The 21384-nt window shown below is 36.6% G+C and overlaps 1 protein-coding gene across 3 annotated transcripts; it reads right to left on the reverse strand.

Annotated features, from left to right (window-relative positions):
• Positions 1–5322: 5322 nt before the first annotated feature.
• Positions 5323–18883, reverse strand: LOC110465511. Of its 3 annotated transcripts, none has more exons than XM_021521397.1 (3): positions 18785–18883; positions 15517–15596; positions 5323–9244 (listed from the first exon to the last, which is right to left on the reverse strand). In XM_021521397.1, exon 3 carries the CDS (start codon positions 9224–9226, stop codon positions 5720–5722), a length of 3507 nt encoding a protein of 1168 aa, XP_021377072.1. In that variant the 5' UTR covers positions 9227–9244; positions 15517–15596; positions 18785–18883; the 3' UTR covers positions 5323–5719. The 3 variants fall into 3 exon arrangements, with proteins under 3 accessions (XP_021377072.1, XP_021377071.1, XP_021377073.1); XM_021521396.1 differs by having other exon boundaries at positions 15491–15596; XM_021521398.1 differs by lacking the exon at positions 15517–15596.
• Positions 18884–21384: the final 2501 nt, after the last annotated feature.

Here is a 21384-nt window from a genome sequence, read left to right on the forward strand (position 1 = left end):
TTCGTTCTATACCCATTTAGTTACGTTTACAACTCGTCTTGTATCAATGACTTCATATGTAAACCTAAGTCTGCTATACACATTTTTACTTGAAAATGGTATTTGCAAGTTATGACCCAGTAATGGGTAGCATCTATGCACAAACATAATGCATGGAATCTGAATTTAAACTAATTGTATTTTCCTCATCCAACAAAAATAAAAGATATGGCGATATGGGATATAGGGCAAAACGACATTTCATCCTAATCAGGGATAAGTATAATGATTTTCATTGGCAATAACAATTGTCAAAATCAAAATCGGTCACATGAGAGGCAAGTGAAATTGAATTATCGATTAATACGTGTTCAGTTTAATGTTACAATAAAGTCAAGGTGGCAGTAGGTAATTATAGACTGCCACACCTGTGAACTATTATCACAACAATGTTATTTCCTCCGTAAAAGAATGAAACAATACATACCACGGCGTCAACACCAAAGAACAAATCATGATTCAATATTGATAACTATTATTGCCATGTTTTATAGTCACAATTATTATCTCGTTTTGGAGCATGTTATTATTTGTGTGATAACAAGGTCGACGTTTTCATTACGCTCGTTAGAGTGCTTTGTTGCTTCGATGTCGCTACCCTGGATCTAGGTTTGATGACCTGATATTTGTTTGTATCGACCCAATACTTCCTTGAACATGCGGCCCTTTTCTCGTTGCAACCTTGTACTTGTTCAAAGGTATCATAGTACATCTTTCCGTGGTACGTATTTTGCTCTAGTTAAATCGATTCATTTTTTGTAATTTGTTTACCGAGCAGGCACCATCTCATTCCTCAATGATTGATGAGCGTGGTAGTTGAGCATAGACTGAATCGTTCACCTCTATGGATGAACATCATTTGCCAATTGTAATGCGACATCTTAGTCAAAACTAGAGGCCCATGTCCCACTAGACCCCTTAATAATTTATATTGTTTTAATAACGCTATTAACGGTAAACTACATAATGTATTTTGTGTAGTATTCAGAAAAGCAACTAGCGAAGGGAGGCAATACGTTTTGTTGGTTGAATTACCTTCACTTCCAAATAAAGCTACTTTTAACTATGAAGAAAACACGTCTAGGTTTGACAGGTAATGAGCTTTTTATACCCAGCGAAACCCATACTCGTAACCAAGCAAGAACAAACTAAAATGTCGGCACTTCCTTAAAAACGATAGTCAGAAAAGATGGGGAATACCTCAAAACCAGGTTGTTTTTTGTTAATCTCAATTGAGAGCTTTTTAACTTGCACTGTTTAGCTGTAAGCATTGAACAGATTTTTTATGGCATTTGTGATATATTTGAATGATGCAGCTTTGCAAGATAACATCATAACGCGCGTTTTCATCATTCAAACATGATACTATTCATTCGTTTTGAGGGGGCCGCGGTGGCCAAGTGGTTAAGGCGTCGGACATTTTGCCACCACATGGTCGCGGGTTCAGGACCTACGCGGGGCAGTCGCCAGGTACTGGCCGTAGGTCGTTGGTTTTTCTACGGCTTTCCTCCACCATTAAAACCCGACACGTCCTTAAATGACCATAGCTGTTAATAGGACGTAAAACACATACAAATCAAACCAATCATTCGTGTCAGTTGGTTCAAAAGCAATGTATGCTAAGTTAATATCTAAAAGTTTCATTCCCGCTAGATGAGAATCCATTGCCTAAAAAGACGAACAAAATTCAAGGAAAACATGGTAAGATAAGTGCAATGCAACAGACGATATTTCTGATAAATTGTATGAGTGTTAAAAATGTTTCATTTCATTTCAACCTATATGCATTTTGTACGATATTGATATCTGTCTTAATTTGTTGTTGTAACAAAAGTGTTTTTTAATATTTTCTCGATTTTTTTTTACTCATTTACAGTCACAAGTTGTCAAGTCTCGCAATGCCTTCTTATATTTCAGCAGCCGTTATGTTTGTTAACATTGGATATCGTAATTCCGGTCTGTATTGTATCAATACGATAAGAATTGTGTCTCGTGGTGCATGGCATTTATTAAAAGTCCCATAAACGACACAGCTTTGAAATATTTTATCTAGTGGCAATGCCGTGCAAATGTAAATATTAGTGAGAACTACGTACAATCGTATTTCTGCGGTTATAAGGCTTTACATATATATTTTACAATATGAGTTTCCTCCCTTCAATATTGCCCATTCCTAATTTTTGGTCAAACATTTTGAAGTGCACGTCCATCATGTCAAAGTTTACGTCTTACATGTCCCTGTCATAAAAATGTGAATTTATTTTATTTTTGTGTCAAATAGAACGAACACCACCGTCTCAAATAACAAGAAGCATTGCAATGTCCTTTCATGCCAAGGCAACAAAAGAAACAGGCAAGCGAATACGCAGAGTAGCGGAAGGCAACGTTCGGGTCGGTCGAAGAACTTTAATTATAGCATTTTAAATTCCGATCTTGAAATGTTGTTCTTCGATATATGGAAACCTGTTATGCTTTAATAAAGTAAGCCCATTTAAGCTCCAGTTTTCAATGGAACAGACTCAGCTAATCATTGTTCATGGTGGCATCTTGAATCCCGTTATTAACATTTCCCCGTGTGACTATTATGTGCCTTTTACATCAGTCCAAACAGTTCCAATGCAATCGGTCAGATAGTTCAAATTCATTGTTTGGATTCGGCGTGAAATGACATCAAGGACATAATGGACAATAACAATGAGGAAAAGTCGGATTTGAAAATATAAATATGTGGCGCAACATTTAAGAATCTACAGTAATTATAAATGTAAACAATTGGTAATCATCGGCTTTATTTATCAGGAGGAGTTTTCTGGACAATTGCCATCCATGGACAGACAAAAATACAAGCTGATTCTTGGATAACCATTCCTCCTCCCAAACTTCGTAGTAGAGGAATAATTAAATTACATTTTTTTTAATTTGGAAAAGTGTGTATTCATAGGTACGACATATGGCATCCAAGGATCCGAAGACACTATCAAAGCTAATTTGGAAATAATTACGCGATAAAATAATTCGAAACAAACAACATAAACCGCGATTTAATTAATAACATTTATAACCTCAAAATATGAACAGGAAATGTACCGAAGCAGACATCAACACCCCTATGGCAGTCAGCTCATACTTTTAGAAAACAATCATGTTTGCTACAACGATTACACACCCTGTACTAGTTACTGCAACCCAAATGTAAATATTTAGTTTTTTTACTAATATATTTTCCTTAATTAATTCAATTGAATGTGGAATGACATATAATTGCAAGACTGCTACGTGATCATGACGATTACAAGTAGGAAATGAATAATGATGAACTCATCCGTACCCGACGAAATATGTCGGGCATACGTATACTTATGCATATGTATTCAAGAGCACCTTATTACTGTACCTTGTCAGCTGATTAAAGTCAGTACATGTAAGCTATCATAATAAATCAACTACAATTACCTTAAATGTCATTGGTACACCTTATGACTTACAAAGTAGTCGCTTAACGTTTTGTTACACTTGATAAATGCATACAAACATTTACTCATAAAATGTCTAGATGAGCCATATGAATACATATACGCACAAAATGATAACTGTGTTTTGAACCTCAAATACTAAATACAAATGCACACCTTCTTAAAAAATGCTAATACATCGGTTAGATCTCCTTGATGAAACATTTTAAGAATTCAGACTCATTTGAGAACTAGCTCAAGAAAATAAAATATGAAAACATGATATAATCTTAATCACTCTTGCTTTCCCGGATGGAAGCTAGTGTACCATTATCTTTTAACGTGCGATCGGGGAACCGCACTCTAGGTGGGCCAAACCGTTTTTTTTTTTAAATGTGTCCCTTAACCACTACACAACCCACAAACTTGTCTTTTTAACCTTCCGCACCATACGTTACAATCGGTTATACCTTTGGGAAAACAGCAAACTGGATGATTGCTCATGCATGTTTAAAGGAGAATCATTATTTTTACAGCATATGATTCAAAAACACTTAAGGAAAATTGTCAATAAAAGTATTGCATTCAACATGCTAAGAGTACCTGCGTATGGTGCATGCAAAAAATCCTATCGCCGAAATTGGGTCTTTTGAACGTATCGTAATCTTCCAACAACGATTGTGGGATTCGAGTTAATATATTTTAAATTGCTTCTTTTTCATGAAATGATAATGGGTTGCTTTCATCATGATATACAAAGATATATTTTACATCAGTTTTACAGCAACATCGAGAATTAAGACCTTGACTATTGAAGTGTTTGAATTTTCCAAATACAACTGAAAGGCCGTTTTTAATGACCTTGACCTTAAACCCCCAGTCCCCCAACTGTCACTGTATTGGATTGAATTTATTCTTCTCGATCTCGATTCTAAAATAAATATATCGGATTGACAGAGACATGGATGGGTGGACGGGAGACGTATACACGAAACGTCGCCAGATAATCATCATTCGTTAAGCGTCTTTAAACGGTTACAACTAGTATAAAATGTTTCACTTTAGAAAATGGAACCAAAAGCAGCTAATAACGAAAATGTTAGAAAAATATTGCCTATGGAGTTCAAAACAAACTGTTTCCCTATGATATATTGTATCTATCCTTCACAAAACTTGCATAAGATATTTAACCGAAGAATGTTATATAACTTAGCTAGAACTAGAAACAATATGACATATGCTGTAAAAGCGGCCATGCTCTGGGCTTGATTCATGGCAATATTTACAATATTTATAGTATGACATTTTTTTTAGCAATTTTACTCAAAACATATTTTGCACATGGCGTGTTGTTATATATGCGTTGGTCAAGTGAACGCAAAATTAACACGAAATTTCTTTACGTAAAGCCGTTTACATTTTTACGGTATTTGACTCGAAACTTGTGTTTATTGTGCATCAAGAAAAGAAGGATCAAAATACAGATCTTTCTGAAAAATATGACCTGATAATTCCTTGACTTACAACATAGCAACATAAATCACTTTACTAAAAAAAACGTCTATTTTTCGCAAACACTGGACGTTTTCTTCTTCTGGCAAGTCCACCTCAAATGATAATCCCGCAAAAGGCCTTGACAAATGATTCGTCTTTTGTACATTTCTCCAATTCAAAAAAATGCAGAGGCAGTTGAAAGCATTACACGCAAAAACCGTGTTCGCTAAAACTAAGTGATTTGCAGTATGAGTGGTTTGCATTGCTATGTTGTCAGGTAAGTGAACGGATCTTAACGTTATATAAAGTACACAAACAAAAAACAAATACACAATAACATATTTACAAGTAATACATTCGTATGAACACAGCTGAACGATATATGCTATAAAAACAGGGAAAATAATTTTCCTATGTATTAGTCACGTATCAAGGTGTTTGACTACAGCATTTATCGATCACATTTTAATTGATCTCTTGATAATAACGGTTTGAATAAATGACATCAAAATCATTATTTCCAAACATGTGCAAAAAGGGAGAAACAATGATACAGCACCATTTCAGGATATTGGACACTAAAGGTTTTTATATATATTGCCGTTCTACAAATCTGGCACCAACAAAAAAAAATCAATTAATCAACTTGTTTTTTTTAAGCAATTCATCTGAACGTTGCATCCAAAATGTGTGATGGGAGTGAGATGGAAAAATAAAAAGTACGATTAAAGGTTCTAATAGTCATCTTCATTGTACTCCTTCTTAATTCTAATTGTCTTCTTGGCGGTGTCCAAATCAGCTTGCGTTTCCCTTAACCTTTCCCGAAGTTTTCTAATTCTTTCCTGAACCAGAGTTTCATTGGCTGGAACGTGTGTAACCGTTTCGATGCCAAACATGGTTCGTTCCCGATCCGTATCGGTTGGTTCCCGATAACTGGAAGCTTCTTCGGGTTGAGGATTTGCTTCGTTGTCTACGCCTGCAACAAACAATGTGCCCGACGTCGTTACAGTCTTGTTTTTATCTTCTTGTGCAGATTGTGAGGTAACAGATCGGTTTTGGTCTACCTTTAAAGCCATTGCAGAGTTGTAGGAGGATGTTTGATTGGTCTCCTTTGACGAAAAACATGTTGCGTTTAACTTTACTATGGGTCGCAAATCTGCGTCTTCACTTGATACTATTTCAGTCGTTGTCCTTGTGTTATCACTTCTACTGCCTGTATCTGAAGAACTCAAGCAGTTTTCCGACACAGTTACATTGTTATGTGTTAATTGAGTTTTAGAACGTGTTTCCTGCGAGTCCAAAAGTGTAGACGGTGTGTTTGATTTATTTCTTTGTGCAGTATCTTTCGTACTGGCACCAACTACAAAATTCCTGAGATGATCAGGTTCTTTCTTGACGACTAATCTATCGGTCCTTGTTTCATGAGGAATGACGATAAGTGAAGGTGAAGTTCCACCTGTATATGCAGGTAAACCAGCTCTCGCAGGTTCTCCGTCCGATGTAGATCCTTTTATCACTTTTGGAAGAATACTTTTCATTTGACTGGGATTCGGGTTATCACCATCACAAGAGGCATACTCCTGTCGAAGAACGGGCGGTTTTGTGTCATCATAAACACCCTCTGGATTCGCTAGTCCTGTGGGACTCAATACTGGGGGAATGTGTCTGGAGTTGAAAATCAGAGAACTCACAGATTCCACATGAGGAGATAATGGCGGAGGTGATAGTAACGCTTGTTTCAACACATTCCCGGTATTTATCGTCAGCTTTCCACCACTACAGCCTCCAGTAGATTCAATTGAAGTGACCTGTTGATTGGCCGAATGTGGAAACATAGAATCAAGACTACCTGCTGATGCAAGGGCTCGTCCCAATGAATCACTCTTTCTATCCAAATCACTCTCTGTCGTTTCAGTATTAACGTGCTTTGATGACACTTCAGAGGACTTTTTCGAGGAAAAGTCCGGAGTGCGTGTATTTTTTTCAGCAGATGTCTTCGTGACCGCAAGATGACTTGCTACATCTATCACATATGCCTTCGGAACAATATTTCCACCATCTGCTGGTATTAACACCATTTTGTCACCAACGCGTAACTGGAAAAACTTCTTCGTATTTTGTACCCTAGCAAGTTCATTTACAGTACTTTTCAACAGATTTGGAGGGAAAAGTACTGAAGCATTACTCACGGATTGCGACTTCATTACAAACGTCGGACTGCTTTTTACTGGTTTCGAAATGTTAGCACTTTCTGTTGTAACGTTTGGGGTTGTACAGGTCGCGGAATCGCCATAGGTTTGAACGGACAGCGTTGCTTGATTTGGTTCGTGTTTGTACATCCGATCTTTCACCTCAACGGAATTGTTTGACTTTTTAGTATTGTCTATGGCTCCATTTAGATGCTGATGTCGAACTGTACCTTCAGCATCTCCGGCAATGTCCATTTCAATAAACGGTTGTTCTAATTTGACTCCTGTTTTTGTTGGGATTTTTGCTGTAGATCCATTCCGTTCAAAATTTGTAATGAAGGAAATGTACTTTTTACTTGGCTTCCTATATCTTCCGGTAAGACTAACTCGAGCTTCGTTTGAGACCAAAGTACCCTTGTTGTCGTCAAAGGATGACACGCTACTTTGTTTAACTTGTGCATTTACCGGTAGAACTACCGAATTTGGATGTGTTGCATGAGGTTTCTTGGACAATAACAGAGTACTCATATCAACATTTTTGGTATCATGTGTCATCTTCTGCTGGTGTAGTGGAATTGTCGTACCAGAAAACCCCGTCACTGACATGTTTTCCTTCTTTTTCCTCGTTGCTGACATAGACCCATCCTCCATCATTACGGCTGCAGTTACTTTCGAACTACTTGTGGCTTTGGATTTTTCCTTTCTATTTTTCTTGACAGGTCTTGAGCGTTTTTCCTTCGACCAACTTTTCAAAATACGGAAACTGCCATTGTTGATTTTTTGAAGTTGATGATTCGTATAACATTTGATAGATCTAACAACAGCAACAGATTTCGAAACAGCAAATTTCGATTTATCAAGCTTATCGATTTGCTCATTGTCAAGTTTAACGCTTATAAACGGCATATCCTCTCTTTTGACGCGACATAGTTTCTTTTTAGTCCTGGCCACCTGGGGGCGACTTCCTCGGAATCCATATATCGTAGTTTGGCCTCGCCTAGATTCCTCCTCTTCCAGCGCCTTGATCTCGTAATCAGCATAGTTACAAATGCCTCGGCTATCAAACACAACAGCATCTGTGAACAGATTATGGTTGAATTTTCTTTTTCTGTTAGGTCTGTTCTGTAAGTTTTCTGTAATTGTGTCCGATTTTAGAGGATCATCCACTACCACAGTTTCAGTTTCGTCCTTTTGTTTTATAACAGACTTTTTCTTTTTCCACTTTCTCATCGTAATTTTTACAGGCTTCTTTTTTCGCGGCCGAGGCTTTTGTTGATTTTTCAGTTCTTGCGTTGTCATTTCCCTGTCTTCCTCGACTTCCATCGTCTCGTTTTTCTTTTCCATTTTCACTACTTCTTGCTTTATAACACTATGCTTCAAAACGTCAGACAACTTCACATAACAGTAGCTGTATTTCTTTATGTCTTCGTATCCAGGATAGTCTTTTGTTTTCTTTGACCTCGAAACATGTTTAATTTTTTTAGCGACCTGGGCATCTTTCTTCTTTTTGTTCACAATTCTTGCACTCAAGTCAACCTCACCGGACACATCAACTTTATGTTTAGGTGACACAGAACAAAAAGAAGTTTCAGAATGAACATGAGATATGTCCCCACCATATTGGTCTGTGGTGACATCGCTACTTTCATTAGCAATACTACTGTTGATGTATAAATTATTGTCGACGTTGTTTTCTTCATGCGGTGCACATGTGACGTCTGACTGGCTACCGTTGAGACTGTCATCTTCCTTTGCCGACACAGTGGATCCCGTGAATGAAGTCTGCGATCCCAAGGACTCAGATTCCAATGACTCATTTTGTTTGTTGTCATCGAGTGCTGCAAGTGAAAACACGGCGCCAATCTGTATTTCCATTTCTGGTTCGCTAGAAACAATCTCGCCATCTATCGCTATTTCCGGTACCGATTCTTTAGAATAATTATCACCATCAGTCTGGATCTTCGGAATTTCATAATCGTTCTTGATACCAATATTGCTTTCCATTCCCGGTTCCCTGGTTTCAATCTGCATTCGTGTGTCACTCAATGCCATTACTCGATGATCAGTTTTCTGAAATTAGAACATGAAAGAACCGACGTCAAGCTAACGTAAATAGAACATCCTTAGTTATTTATTTGAACAGCTGAGAACACTTCATTTCCACGTGAGATTTAAAACGAGAGAGCCAACAGGGGCAGCATATTCCACGAACAAAGAATGTGGAGGCTTTGCTGTTATAAGTAGGAAACTTGTGCACAAATACGAACAATGTTTGTTTAGAATAGCTCTATGTGGCCATGACAACCATTCTTTGCACATGAAATGCAGACATTATACAATCATCCGTTTAATAGACCAGTGGATATATATGCTAGGGCAACACATTCAGCAACGTCGAACTTTTTATGAAAATTATCAGTCATTTTATCATTCAGAGAAGAAAAATTCAATTGTTAGCAGTTATGATCTTGTCCCGTCTTCCCACCCCTTAAATCACTGACTGTCCGCCCATTAAATCAATCGGCTTATTCTCAGTCACAAGGGCGCCACATAGACCAAGTTTGAACTCATAAGTTAATTAACTCTAATAGTGTTATCGTCGGGACAAGCAGAATTCTACTTTTAGCATCGTTGACCTTGGCTTCTGGCGCACCACGCCCTCACTAGAGCAGCCCACACACTAAGTTGGAACTTTGTTCGATCAAGTATTCTCAAGTTATCATCCGCACAAGCACCACAGATAGACGGGCGGACGGATGGAAACCCCACGTGATGACTATATCCCCTCTGAATATATTTTTAGGGATAAAAATGCAACTATTGAATGTTATGTATTGCTGGGCATTCTTATTGCATAATGATGATATATTAGTCTTAACTGAACCGGCATGTTTGTTTTTTTAAAGCATCTATTTATAACAAGTCAGCTATATTCTAAACCTAAATCTTATACTTATAGAAGCGTTGATTCGAACGCTAAAAATAGTATTAAACTTCTATTGCTTACCGAAACCATCATCGATTGATCAATTTTTTAAATCACTTCGTAATGTCTACAGGTAAAGGAACTACTAGTTAATTTATATATTTGTTTACCATTTCACTACTTCATCCCTAAACAGATATCATCAGCGAAATAACTGATGTAATCATTTTATGGAGGACACACGCCCTCGAGCTACCTTCACAATTCAACCCCGCTCGACCGTGATATAACTACCACACTTCACATCATGTTATAGAGACCACGAGTCATAGAAATAACATGTTTTATATCACCTAACAAATACAACAAGTGATACCAACTCGTTTTATATCATTAACACCAAACGGTAAGAACTATCGTATTTTAATATATTTAACAAATAACGACCCCCCCCCCTAAAAGGAAAACGTTTTATATCATTAGCAGAAAACGGCAAGAAGTGATTTGATAACTACCATACTTTTTATATCATAAACAGGAAAAGACTAAATAACGGGGCCAAAAATAAACCTGTCAAAATATTACATCATTAACAGAGACATAGGCCAAAACGTGATAAACCATCATCCTTTTTTTGCATTAACGGAGACAAACCTGAATGCAACTCTCACACATTTTATTAACGTACTCGAAAACTATGAACAACTGATGTTTAAAATAAATGTTACCGGCGTTTACGAAAGGATGTTTTTTTTACCTTGAGTTGACTTTCAAACTCTGCAGTATTCAGGTTTATTTCTTATATCTTAATCAACATCTGTAGTCGGTTGGGTTATATTCATTACATTGTAACGCACTTTATTGAAAACAGAAACGGCAAAATATTGTTAACTGTTGAAGTTTAAAAGGGGAAAATACAACAGATTACAAATCACGTTAAGAAATCAATCATTGCTTTATGTTATGAAACTTTTCTTGTTACACAACCAAGTGTTTCTACGTGACGTTTCGATGAGTAGTATGGTATGTACTTGGTCACCGTCATCAGACAAATGACCAGTGAAGCGTATGCACACAAAGGTGTAAAATGTGTACGAGTTGTCCACAAATCGATGTCGATTCAGCTACGCTGTAAGCGTTTGTACAGTAGATTTTTTATATGTACCGAAATGACTCGATTTAGCTACGCTTTGTTTAATACTTAGTCATAGATGTGCAAGAGTCTATGAGGCCCCTCATCTCGATTTAGAACTGGCCCACTGCGGCGTATCCAGATGGCTTACTTTATTTGCCGCTTGAACAGATTGCTCGCTCTGTCCAATACTTGGAAGTTATACCAGTCAATCACATGATTTTTCTGTGTGGCATGGTCTGTGACTGCCGATTTATTTATCTGGGACTCCGGCTGCTTCCTTTCTGATCTGCCGAATTTTCTTCCTTCATGGGTTTCCGTATCTTTCCGGTGTTCACCAAGGCGGATAGACTCTCGCACATCTATGACCAAGTATTTAATAAAGCTGAATCGAGTCATTTCGGTACATAATTATATAACTATTGTACATACGCTTACAGCGTAACTAAAGAGTGCGCGTTTCTTCTTGGTGTTAATTGAACATATGTATTCAATGTGGCGACTTCCCATACAATACTTTATATTAAGAGACATTTCAAAACATCAACAAAGTGACCTTGAAACCTTGATCCTAAGTATCTGTACTTTCCCTTCATGTTATGTAAATGCGCATTGAAAGGTTAGTGATATTCTATTTTTGATATACAATGTATATTGTAAGAATTTTGAAGCCTAAAAGCATCATTCGTGTGACTAATTGATCATTTAACTGCCAGTCTTTGCAACCGTTTTACACATTTATCAAATATCGGTGTATATAAGGCCTATCTAGGTTCCTTGATTTCCGGGTTGTTTTTTTTCCTACTCCGAGTAACAGCGTCCTGTGTTGTTACATACGAAATCGTTTCTGCAAACTCACGATCGAAAATGTTTTGGGGTGGCTCCAAATAGGGTATAATTAAATATCAATTGGCTTTATTTCGAAATGAGGAAACCACAGAAAAAATATTCTACACTTTCGTTTGGAAATATGTGACAATTAGCACATAGCTAGTTAGCTACAATGTAAATGCAAAAGGAAATACATTAGAAATTCTGTCTTGATGCAATAAATATATAATTACGGATAATGACCAGGGGTGCCCATAAGGTCATTTCAAATGTGAAACGTATCTAATCATTCATGCCTTTTTTCGAGTACATGTTATATTTTCCTGCAAAATTTAGAAGAAAAAAAATGACATCGAGTAACAATTAGAATTACCACTATTCTTGTATTGTTACTTGTTATTGACTAATCCATGAAAGGCATGTATTCGTCAACTTTGGGCTGATTAAGATACCAATTTCTGCAATGGTGTATCACGGTGAAGTGTATATATATATATATATATATATATATTTTCAAATACTACATAAACATATCAAGTGAGTTTCCTTATGGAAAATAACGATCGGATTTGGCTGATAAATATTCATAAAAATGAATAATTTTAAGATAATCATCTGGATTTCTACCTGTCTGACCAACGTTTTGTTCAGGGATTTTCTTCTACTAGCGCATGCGTAGAGCACATTATTTCATTCTAAACAAAATGTCTAGCCATGTGAGGAAACCGTTACCGCGTCAGCTACGGCGAATAGTTGTCAAATGGTTTAAAGATAGCGCAAGGATTACGTTACGAAATCATTATTGCAGGTGGGAATTATTCAAAGGAGAAAATACTGCCCTAGCAGTAAGTACGGTGCATATATTTTTCCGGATAGCCGGTTAAAGCTGAAATGGATTCGACAGAAATGCTGTTTATGTTATGAATAAATATCTAAAACTATTAAGCACGCTAGTATCTTTGTCTGAGTTGGAACACAGATGAACTTATTTTGTTATGTTAATGGACATGCATCGGAGAGAGTTTACTTTGTGTTTCTATATACAGTAGTTTATGCGAAAGGAAGGGATAGGTGACTGGTTAGTTTGATTTTGCCATGAGGCCCTCCAGGGGATAACTGTTGAGATAGCTACGGCGTATTCTGTTCTCACCTCTGTTGGTACTCGGGGTCAAATGAGATACGTGCGCTATTAGATTTACATAATTTATAATATTCCCGGGTTCAGTAAAATGGTATCATGTAATTATATTGCTGAAGTAAACGATTTTTTTTTTATTTACATGCAAGATTTAAATATGTCAAAATGACGATTCAGGATGAATAACCGAGGAAGGAGAACCTATTTATAGTATATAGGATCGCACCTATTTATAGTATATAGGATCGCATAACAAAAATATTTTTTAAATCGTAATGTTTCAACAGTTCATGTTTTCACATCATGTTGACTTAGAATGTATGATCATGCAACAACTTTTTCTCCATGAATAATTAATTTTCGACTTCAGACAGAATCGGAATACGTATTGAAAACGGGGGGGGGGGGGGGGGGGGGGAAGTCATTTGTTTACTTGTAAAAATGGCGCGAGCTGACGATAACTATAGCTTCTGTTTCGGACAAAAATAACTGATTAGAGAAAAGTTATCTTAACATAAAAAGGGTCCATTTGCAAGTACGCTTTAATCTATGTTAAGTTTTGAAAACATATAATTATCAAGTATCTCAACGCGTTCCATATCTGACACATATTCTACATGTACACGTAGTGGTTTTGGCAAATAAAACTTACTAAGTGTTAGCGTATGAAGACAGTGAAAGTGGGAAAGAGAGTATACATGAATATATATAATGCATGGTCTAGAAAAAAAGTGGCCAAGAAAAAAAAATGGCCAAAGAAATTGAGTTGTTCAATGTAAAACAAAATCAGAACCGTTTCTCTTTTTTATACTTATCAATGCATATGCACTTTATGAAAATAATTGAAAAGGGATATTCGTCTCGTGAATATTCCTTTTTACAGAAAGGTTTGTCCCTAGGTTGAGGGAAGGTGTTTAGCCCCGTTCCATTTGTACCGGTCACATTCCGGTAATAGATCTATATTTCCCGATGTCTATAAATACTGCCGAGTTGCCAACAAATATTTCTTCATTTAATTTCCGAATATTGGCATGTGTGCAATTAAATTCTGATGACAAATAATTACTGATTTAATAAGTTTCAACACGGACTTAGAAATCATATTACTTAGTTTCATATAGACTGACTACCAGCCCCTAAGTTTTTATGAAGAATATCTCAGCTGCAATTTACTACTAGCTTATCTCCCCCTAGTTTAGAACTTAGAATCAGACATCCAAGTGATAAAAAATGTTTGAATTAAACTTTTTTCTTAATAATTCAATATTCTAGAGACGGTGGCCAGTCTAGGTTTCATAGTGCGGTAAGACGTTGCAGTTGATCTCTGGGGGCCCATTTGGATCTCGTTCAGACCACCTGTGTTTACTGCCTCGTTTCAAAACCGCCAGGCGCTATTTTTAACAGGGCTTTCCCGAACAATTCAAGTGGTCAAACTGGACATTTGGAACGGACTATGAATATGGGGATAGCAAGGTAACATAAGTGGAAGTGCATACAACACATACATTCATTAAAAATAGTATGGCTCTTCACGTGATTACCCTTTAAAGAGTTTTAATTTCTTTATTACATTGTAGATTTGTAGTCTTATGACCAAGATAATAAAGCATGTCCGGTCTGATACCGACTAAAGAGCGCTACCTCACAGAAATACCATGCCGAAGTCACCAAGCCCAGTATTCCACCTTGTAATATTTATACCGACAAGAGCTAAACCATCTATCGCAATTGCTCCAAGTACTGTACGGTGAACAGGAAAAAACAACTGCCGTTTGTAAGCTACATGCCCCGGCCTGGGGACAGAACCAGTGCCCTTCCCCACTTGGGCACTTCAAAACTATAAAGCCCAAAGTGACGTAATTGACCGTTGTCATAATCCAGACATATTGTACCGAGACAGATTTTAGTGATTATTTTCTTTTCAAATTAATATATTATGGCTTAGTCCACGAAAGTCTCATATTTTTCCTTTTATTTACCTCAATTCGAAGTACTGTGTACATGTACAAACATTATTGATCAAGCAGTAGCTTTTACGCATGGAATACAAGACGAAGCCATCTTTGAGAAAACATGAAATCAAGGGGACGATAAAGGTTATATAGCTAGTCACAAGCCTTTTTGTTAAGAAATTATAGCATTTATTGCTTCAAGAGAAACTTGCGATTTTTTTTAATGACGATGAGTAGACACAATGACAGAGGGGAAATGAGAACACTCCTTAAAGAGTTTGAAATGATATGACTGTATCAATTTAGTTTGTATTGCAAGAATGGGCTATTAACTAACATTGTATTTTGGAGATGGCAACCCACCGTTTATTTAACGGTGTGGGTCGGTGAAACTCCGCGTCTGTTAAACCTGTCCAGTTCCTGAATCACTGGGACGTCATCACCTGGAAGTAAAATATTCAGCTTTTACTTCAATAGTACAAACCTGAATGAGCACAATAATGAAATTTTATGTTTTACTCTGTGAAAGCTCGTGTTTAGGTAACAATAGGGTGAGCCTAATAGCAAGAGCATTAGAATAATTCTGTCTCTCCGGTTACATACGTATAGTCATCGACAACACAAACGTTCTGTTATATACATTTACAGATAATATCACATCCATGTGCTGTCGCACAAAGCAGAAAATATTTTTCAGTTTGGAAATAGGTAATATCAAACTTTTACTTTATATACAAATAATGTAAAAATAAAATGGGAAAATAAATAATACGCTGTTTTGGGGGAGGGGGATTTTCATGTTTTAACGCAAAAAAAAACCCAGATTTTTTTTGTTAAGCTTGAGGGTATGGGGTTTGGGTGGGGATGGGACTGAAGCACGCTAGGACCCCCCTCACTGTATAGATCCGTCATAGTTAAGATTGTGTGATGATTACATGTACATGTGTATGTGTAATGCCAAATTTAAAGTTAATAGCTGGTGGGATATCTTAACATCAGACTTAAAACATTACAGATTGTGTGGTATTGGGTTATGTAAACAAGAACAAATAAGCATATGACAATGTAAATAAATTATGAAAAAAGAGGTAATTTGGTAGCCTACTCCAAACTTGTCGTATAGAATGGTGGCATACTTTGATCTCAGTGTTGTACAAAAACTACCAAAGATGGCGGTGAGGGGATTAAACTTTCCCCGATGAAACATCGAAACGATATATATACAACAAATTATATAAAAACACACCGACGGGGTATGAACTGACTTGACGACATCCCATTATCTTGACATTGTTAAGTGTATGATTTCAGATTATATCAGCGTAGATTTCTGTGTCATTTTCCCGAATATAAATCCCCCAAAGGTCAGATCTGCTTCAAACTCAATAGAGTCTTACAAATTAATTATTCCATCATAAATGTGTATGGAAGATGGAATAAAATAAAATAAGCTGCCATCTGAATGTTGTATGTTCAACTATACGTTCGAAAGTAATCGGTTATTTCGACTTCGTAATTTTGGTGAATTGTTTATGACGATCTACTTCGATGTCATGAATTTAAATCAGGTCGAAAAAAATGAATAATTGACAATTACAAACTTGACAATTACAAACTTATTTAATCCGAGAAACACCGGTCCCAGTTTAGAGAAACTTGATCACCCCTGTTTTTCATTATTTTGAGCACTTTCCCAAAGGAGGACCACTTTTCCGTAATACGATTTGTTTTTGCATATTGCATCACGGTCACAAAAAGTTTATTCAAAAGTTGGTCCTCAGATGGGAAAGTGTTGAAAGTATATTTTAAGTCCGGGAAACCCCATCACTTTCATAGATATAGTGTATATGGCTATATATTTGCAGTATCATATTAGCAATACCTAATTTCTCAGCAGTTTAAAAATTCATATTCAATTGGTTTTGTATCTTTTGTATGCATTTTTGATACACGAAATGTTTTACTCCTTATTCTTTTTTCTCGTTTTCATAAATGCCGACTTAGGGAAATATGGGCAGTTTTCCGCCATACCTCTTTACTAAATGGAATACCACTCTAATCAGTAATGTATCAAACAATATGGACCTACTGTTATATGTTTTAAGTAAAATACAGGAACACTCACATTGGTACATTTAACGTAAACATTACAACTAAGTATACGTATGGTATGAACGCTCAATTCAATAAAATGTGCGTCAAGGGAAAATGATTGGGGTTTATTTACCTGTTTTCAACATCTGTACCCAAGAAACGGCCTTGGGAAGTACTGAAATTTGGAGTGACCCTCGGCTCTTATGAATATGTCTCTTTGACTGTATTATAAGTATCAATACATATATATATATATTATATTTCTATACATGAATTTAAGATATTAATCCAACCAATGGTGCAAAACTGCTAATTTGTAAAATGGATCAGTTCCAATAGTATTAAACATTAAACTTTATTATTATATATAATGAAACCTTAATTTCCCTATATATATGTAAACCTGTGGATCAGAATTAACGGTTAATTTTCACTACTTAAAATATGTATGGCCTTTATTACAGTTTTAATGTTGTTGAAATGCAAACAAATTGAACGCCCATCGACAATATGGGGACCATGCATATGATGCCGAGATAAAAATGAGACCGAGGACAAAGATTATTATGAAACGTGATAAATCGTTCTGTCGCTCAGCCTATTTTACGGGACAAATAAAAAGGAATGTCCTTCATATGTGACTTTGCTTTAATTCAATATTACTGCATACAAATAATTCATAACTTGTTTTCCGACCCTCGTTGTATCTGTACTGTATTGTAATGTAGTGTGCAAGTGATGAAATAAAATAATGTTTAAGCTAAAAAAAATCAACGATCAAAAAATGCTTTAAAAAATGTTACACAAGGTTTTGCGAAAACATAATCTTATATATAATCCCAGCCCCATAGCATTACTCTACATAAAATTGTTAAAACGTATAACATTGCCAACATAAATCTATTTTCCTTTGTAGGGACACAAAAAGTCAATATAATGATAAATAAACGCTACACGATCCGCTTTAAGTCCGGAGTGTGGTGTCCGTTATCCGGGTTTTATTTTATACTACAGCACAGCCTCGTAATGGCTACGATAATTTTGAGGTAAACAACACAATAATGTAGCGCTATATCATACTCCGTAGACTGCTGTATTACTGAAAGCATCAAGATTCTGCTTGATATTTTATTTTAAAAGTAACTACATCAAAACAGTATTAAGCAACACGACAAGGCATGATAAAGTTACGGACACCAAAGCACATGTCCTTACCCACTGAACCGTGTTCGCGACCCAATACACATTCACATGTCAACAACCTCTGCTTTAGTAAAACTAGCGTGCAAGAGTAGAAACACTGTACGATTTGGGTGAAGAATTTAGATAATTAAAGAATTCAATGTGTTTAAATAAACCGATGTAGAATAAAATTAAGAAAGCACAGTATTATTACTTTGTTCAACGAATATGTACTCGACAGTAGACACCAGTCAAAGTTGACTAAACAGTGAGAAGGTGTGTAATGCCACATTGGCTCAAATGACTAGCAGTGCTAGTCAAATAATAAATACGAGTCAAACAGATAACAACGTACCTTATGTCTTCTTCAAGAATGCATTAAACATCTCATTTGATCCGTCGCATAATGTTCTGTCACTTGTGTTCATCATGATATGGCGGATATGAAATTGAACTTCCGGTTTGGCGTAAGAATACTCTACTCAACGTTATACGTAGTTTATTGGTATATTAAATAAATTGAAAACATAGGTACGGTTGCAAAATTGAATTTTCTATTAACAACGATAGAAAAATACGTTGTTTTTAATATCTAGAAAACAATAAGCCTTGTTTAAACTGACCAGGAAACAGACGAACTCTTCTGGCTATATATTCCGTAGGACTGTTTACTCATTCAAAGTAATCCCTGCTGGTGTTTACTCAACAGTCTCGTATTGGTAAACTGTTAGCAGTTTTACTCTTTGCCAATCTTGGTAATGTATCTGCGTAAGGTTTATGAATATATGTGCCAAAAGTAGCATTTTGTGTAGCTGAAAAAGCCAGAAGGCTCAATAAACATGAAAATATGGTACAAATCGAAACTGCGACAACGTAATGTTGTATGAAGGAAAAGCCTGCATGATATGGCGGAATTCGAACAAGCGGATTGTTTCATTTTCAGTTTAATGTCAACAATTATGTGTTTCTAGAATAAACTACAATATATTCAGATATAATGCTTACACTATTCTAAACAGGATAGCAGTGGCAACGAATAACACAACGTTGCGCGTTATGATTTGTTGCCTGCAATCCTAGTGATAGGGCAATAGCAATAAGCATAAAGTTAATATTTGTATATTTCTCATTTGTGTTATTATAAATGCTGATTTTTGTGGTTGTTCTATAAATTTGAGGTCGATTTTAAAAAAGTGAAACCGCCATCAGATCAGCCAGCCTCATCCAGCGATCTCGAACGCCACCACCATGCAGCTAAAATTGTAATGACGTCACGAAGCACACATCAGATTCGTGCTCTTGGGTTCAGAGCTAATCTATTCATTTTTATTATTGCAACATTTCAATTTCATGTGATCGCAGCCCGAGCTCATAGAGCAATGATTGTATCATATAGGTATTTACTATCGACAAATACGGGGTCACATTATTTTTTCATATTTCATAAAATTTCACAAAAATATATCGCGATGGACTTTGGAAGTTAGACCAAGCGTCTGATAGACCCAGACACGCATGTAGCCCTGGTTGAGATATTTTCCCAAAAACTTTATTTACTAAGGCATTTCATAATATTCGCGTCATTTATCGAGGACAAACCAACACATATTTCCGCCTTTGTCTCCGCCATCGGGTCAATATCACATTATCACAGATGCAGTTTGCGCTTATTGATGTCCAGTATGTTTTGTACATAAACAACGGAGAAGCAAGCATAAAAGGAATGTTCTTTATGATTCGAGGATAACAACTTTAGAATACATACCATTTCATATATGATAGTGGTATTCACGTCCAAATGGGTCGTTGTTTTCGATTAAATGTTAAAACATGCACTGTCCAAGGTGTTCAAGATGTTGCGGTGTAACTTCACTCATGTCCTCTCCGTACAGCATGTCAACGTCTCCGCTATGATGTGTCGTGTCTTCTTGTCCAAATGCCTTCCCAATGGGTTATCTCTGATATTTCTTGTTTTTACTGAAGCTCATGCTTTTATCCTAATGTCAATGAATGGTGTATTGTGTCATCTTTTTGTGCTATCTCCAGGTATCTTGTGTTTTTGAGCATCCTGTCCCTATAAGTTAACCATATATCTTCACCGTGATCAAACTTATTCTAACATGTCGTTACTATGGTGCTCCATGTCCCCTTTTGTCACTTTGTCTTCTGGTTGTCTATTAATCATGGTGTCTTCGCTGTAGTACATATTGTATTCTAGTGTTTGTGGTGGTTTATTTTGTCTAATGTCTCCTCCTTTGACATTCTGTCCTCTAGTCCTGGTGTCTCATTAATTGACATTTTGTCCTCTAGTCTTTGTGTCTCTATTTTTTATCATTTCATCTAGTCCCTTTTTATCCTTCTTTGATATGTTGTCCTCCAGTACTGGTTTCTCTTCCTTTCACATTTTGTCCTCCAGTCCTGGTGTCTCCTCCTTTATCATGTTGCTTTTCCGTCCTGGTGTCTACTCCTTTATCTAGTTGTCCTGCTGTCCTGGTGTCTCCTCATTTGACATTTTGTCTTCCAGTCCTGGTGACCCTCCTTTATCATGTTGCCCTCAAGTCCTGGTGTCTCCCTTTTCATCATTTCCTCTTGTCCTTTTAATCCTTCTTTGGCATATTGTCCCCTGGTACAGGTGTCTTCTCCTTCCACATGGTGTCCTCCAGTCCTGATGTCTCCTCCTTCAGCATATTGTCCTCCAGTCATGGTGTATCCTTCTTTGCCATTTTGTCCTCCAATCATGGTGTCTCCTCCTTTGATATGTTCTCCTCTAGTCCTAGTGACGCCTCCTTCAGCATGTTGTTCTCCAGTCCTGGTTTCTCCTCTTTTAGCATGTTGCCCTCAAGCCCTGGTGTCTGATCCTTAGCATGTTCTCCTCAAGTCCTGGTGTCTCCTTTTTCATCATTTCCTCTTGTCCTTTTTTTATCCTTCTTTGACATTTTGTCCCCTAGTCCAGGT

The sequence above is a fragment of the Mizuhopecten yessoensis genome, unplaced genomic scaffold, assembly GCF_002113885.1.
Source record: "Mizuhopecten yessoensis strain PY_sf001 unplaced genomic scaffold, ASM211388v2 scaffold11085, whole genome shotgun sequence".
NCBI classification, from domain to species: Eukaryota; Metazoa; Mollusca; class Bivalvia; order Pectinida; family Pectinidae; genus Mizuhopecten; species Mizuhopecten yessoensis.

Bases quoted from the DNA above. Each gene is read 5' to 3' on its own strand.
- LOC110465511 (XM_021521398.1), bottom strand. From the start codon at position 9,226: ATGGCATTGAGTGACACACGAATGCAGATTGAAACCAGGGAACCGGGA.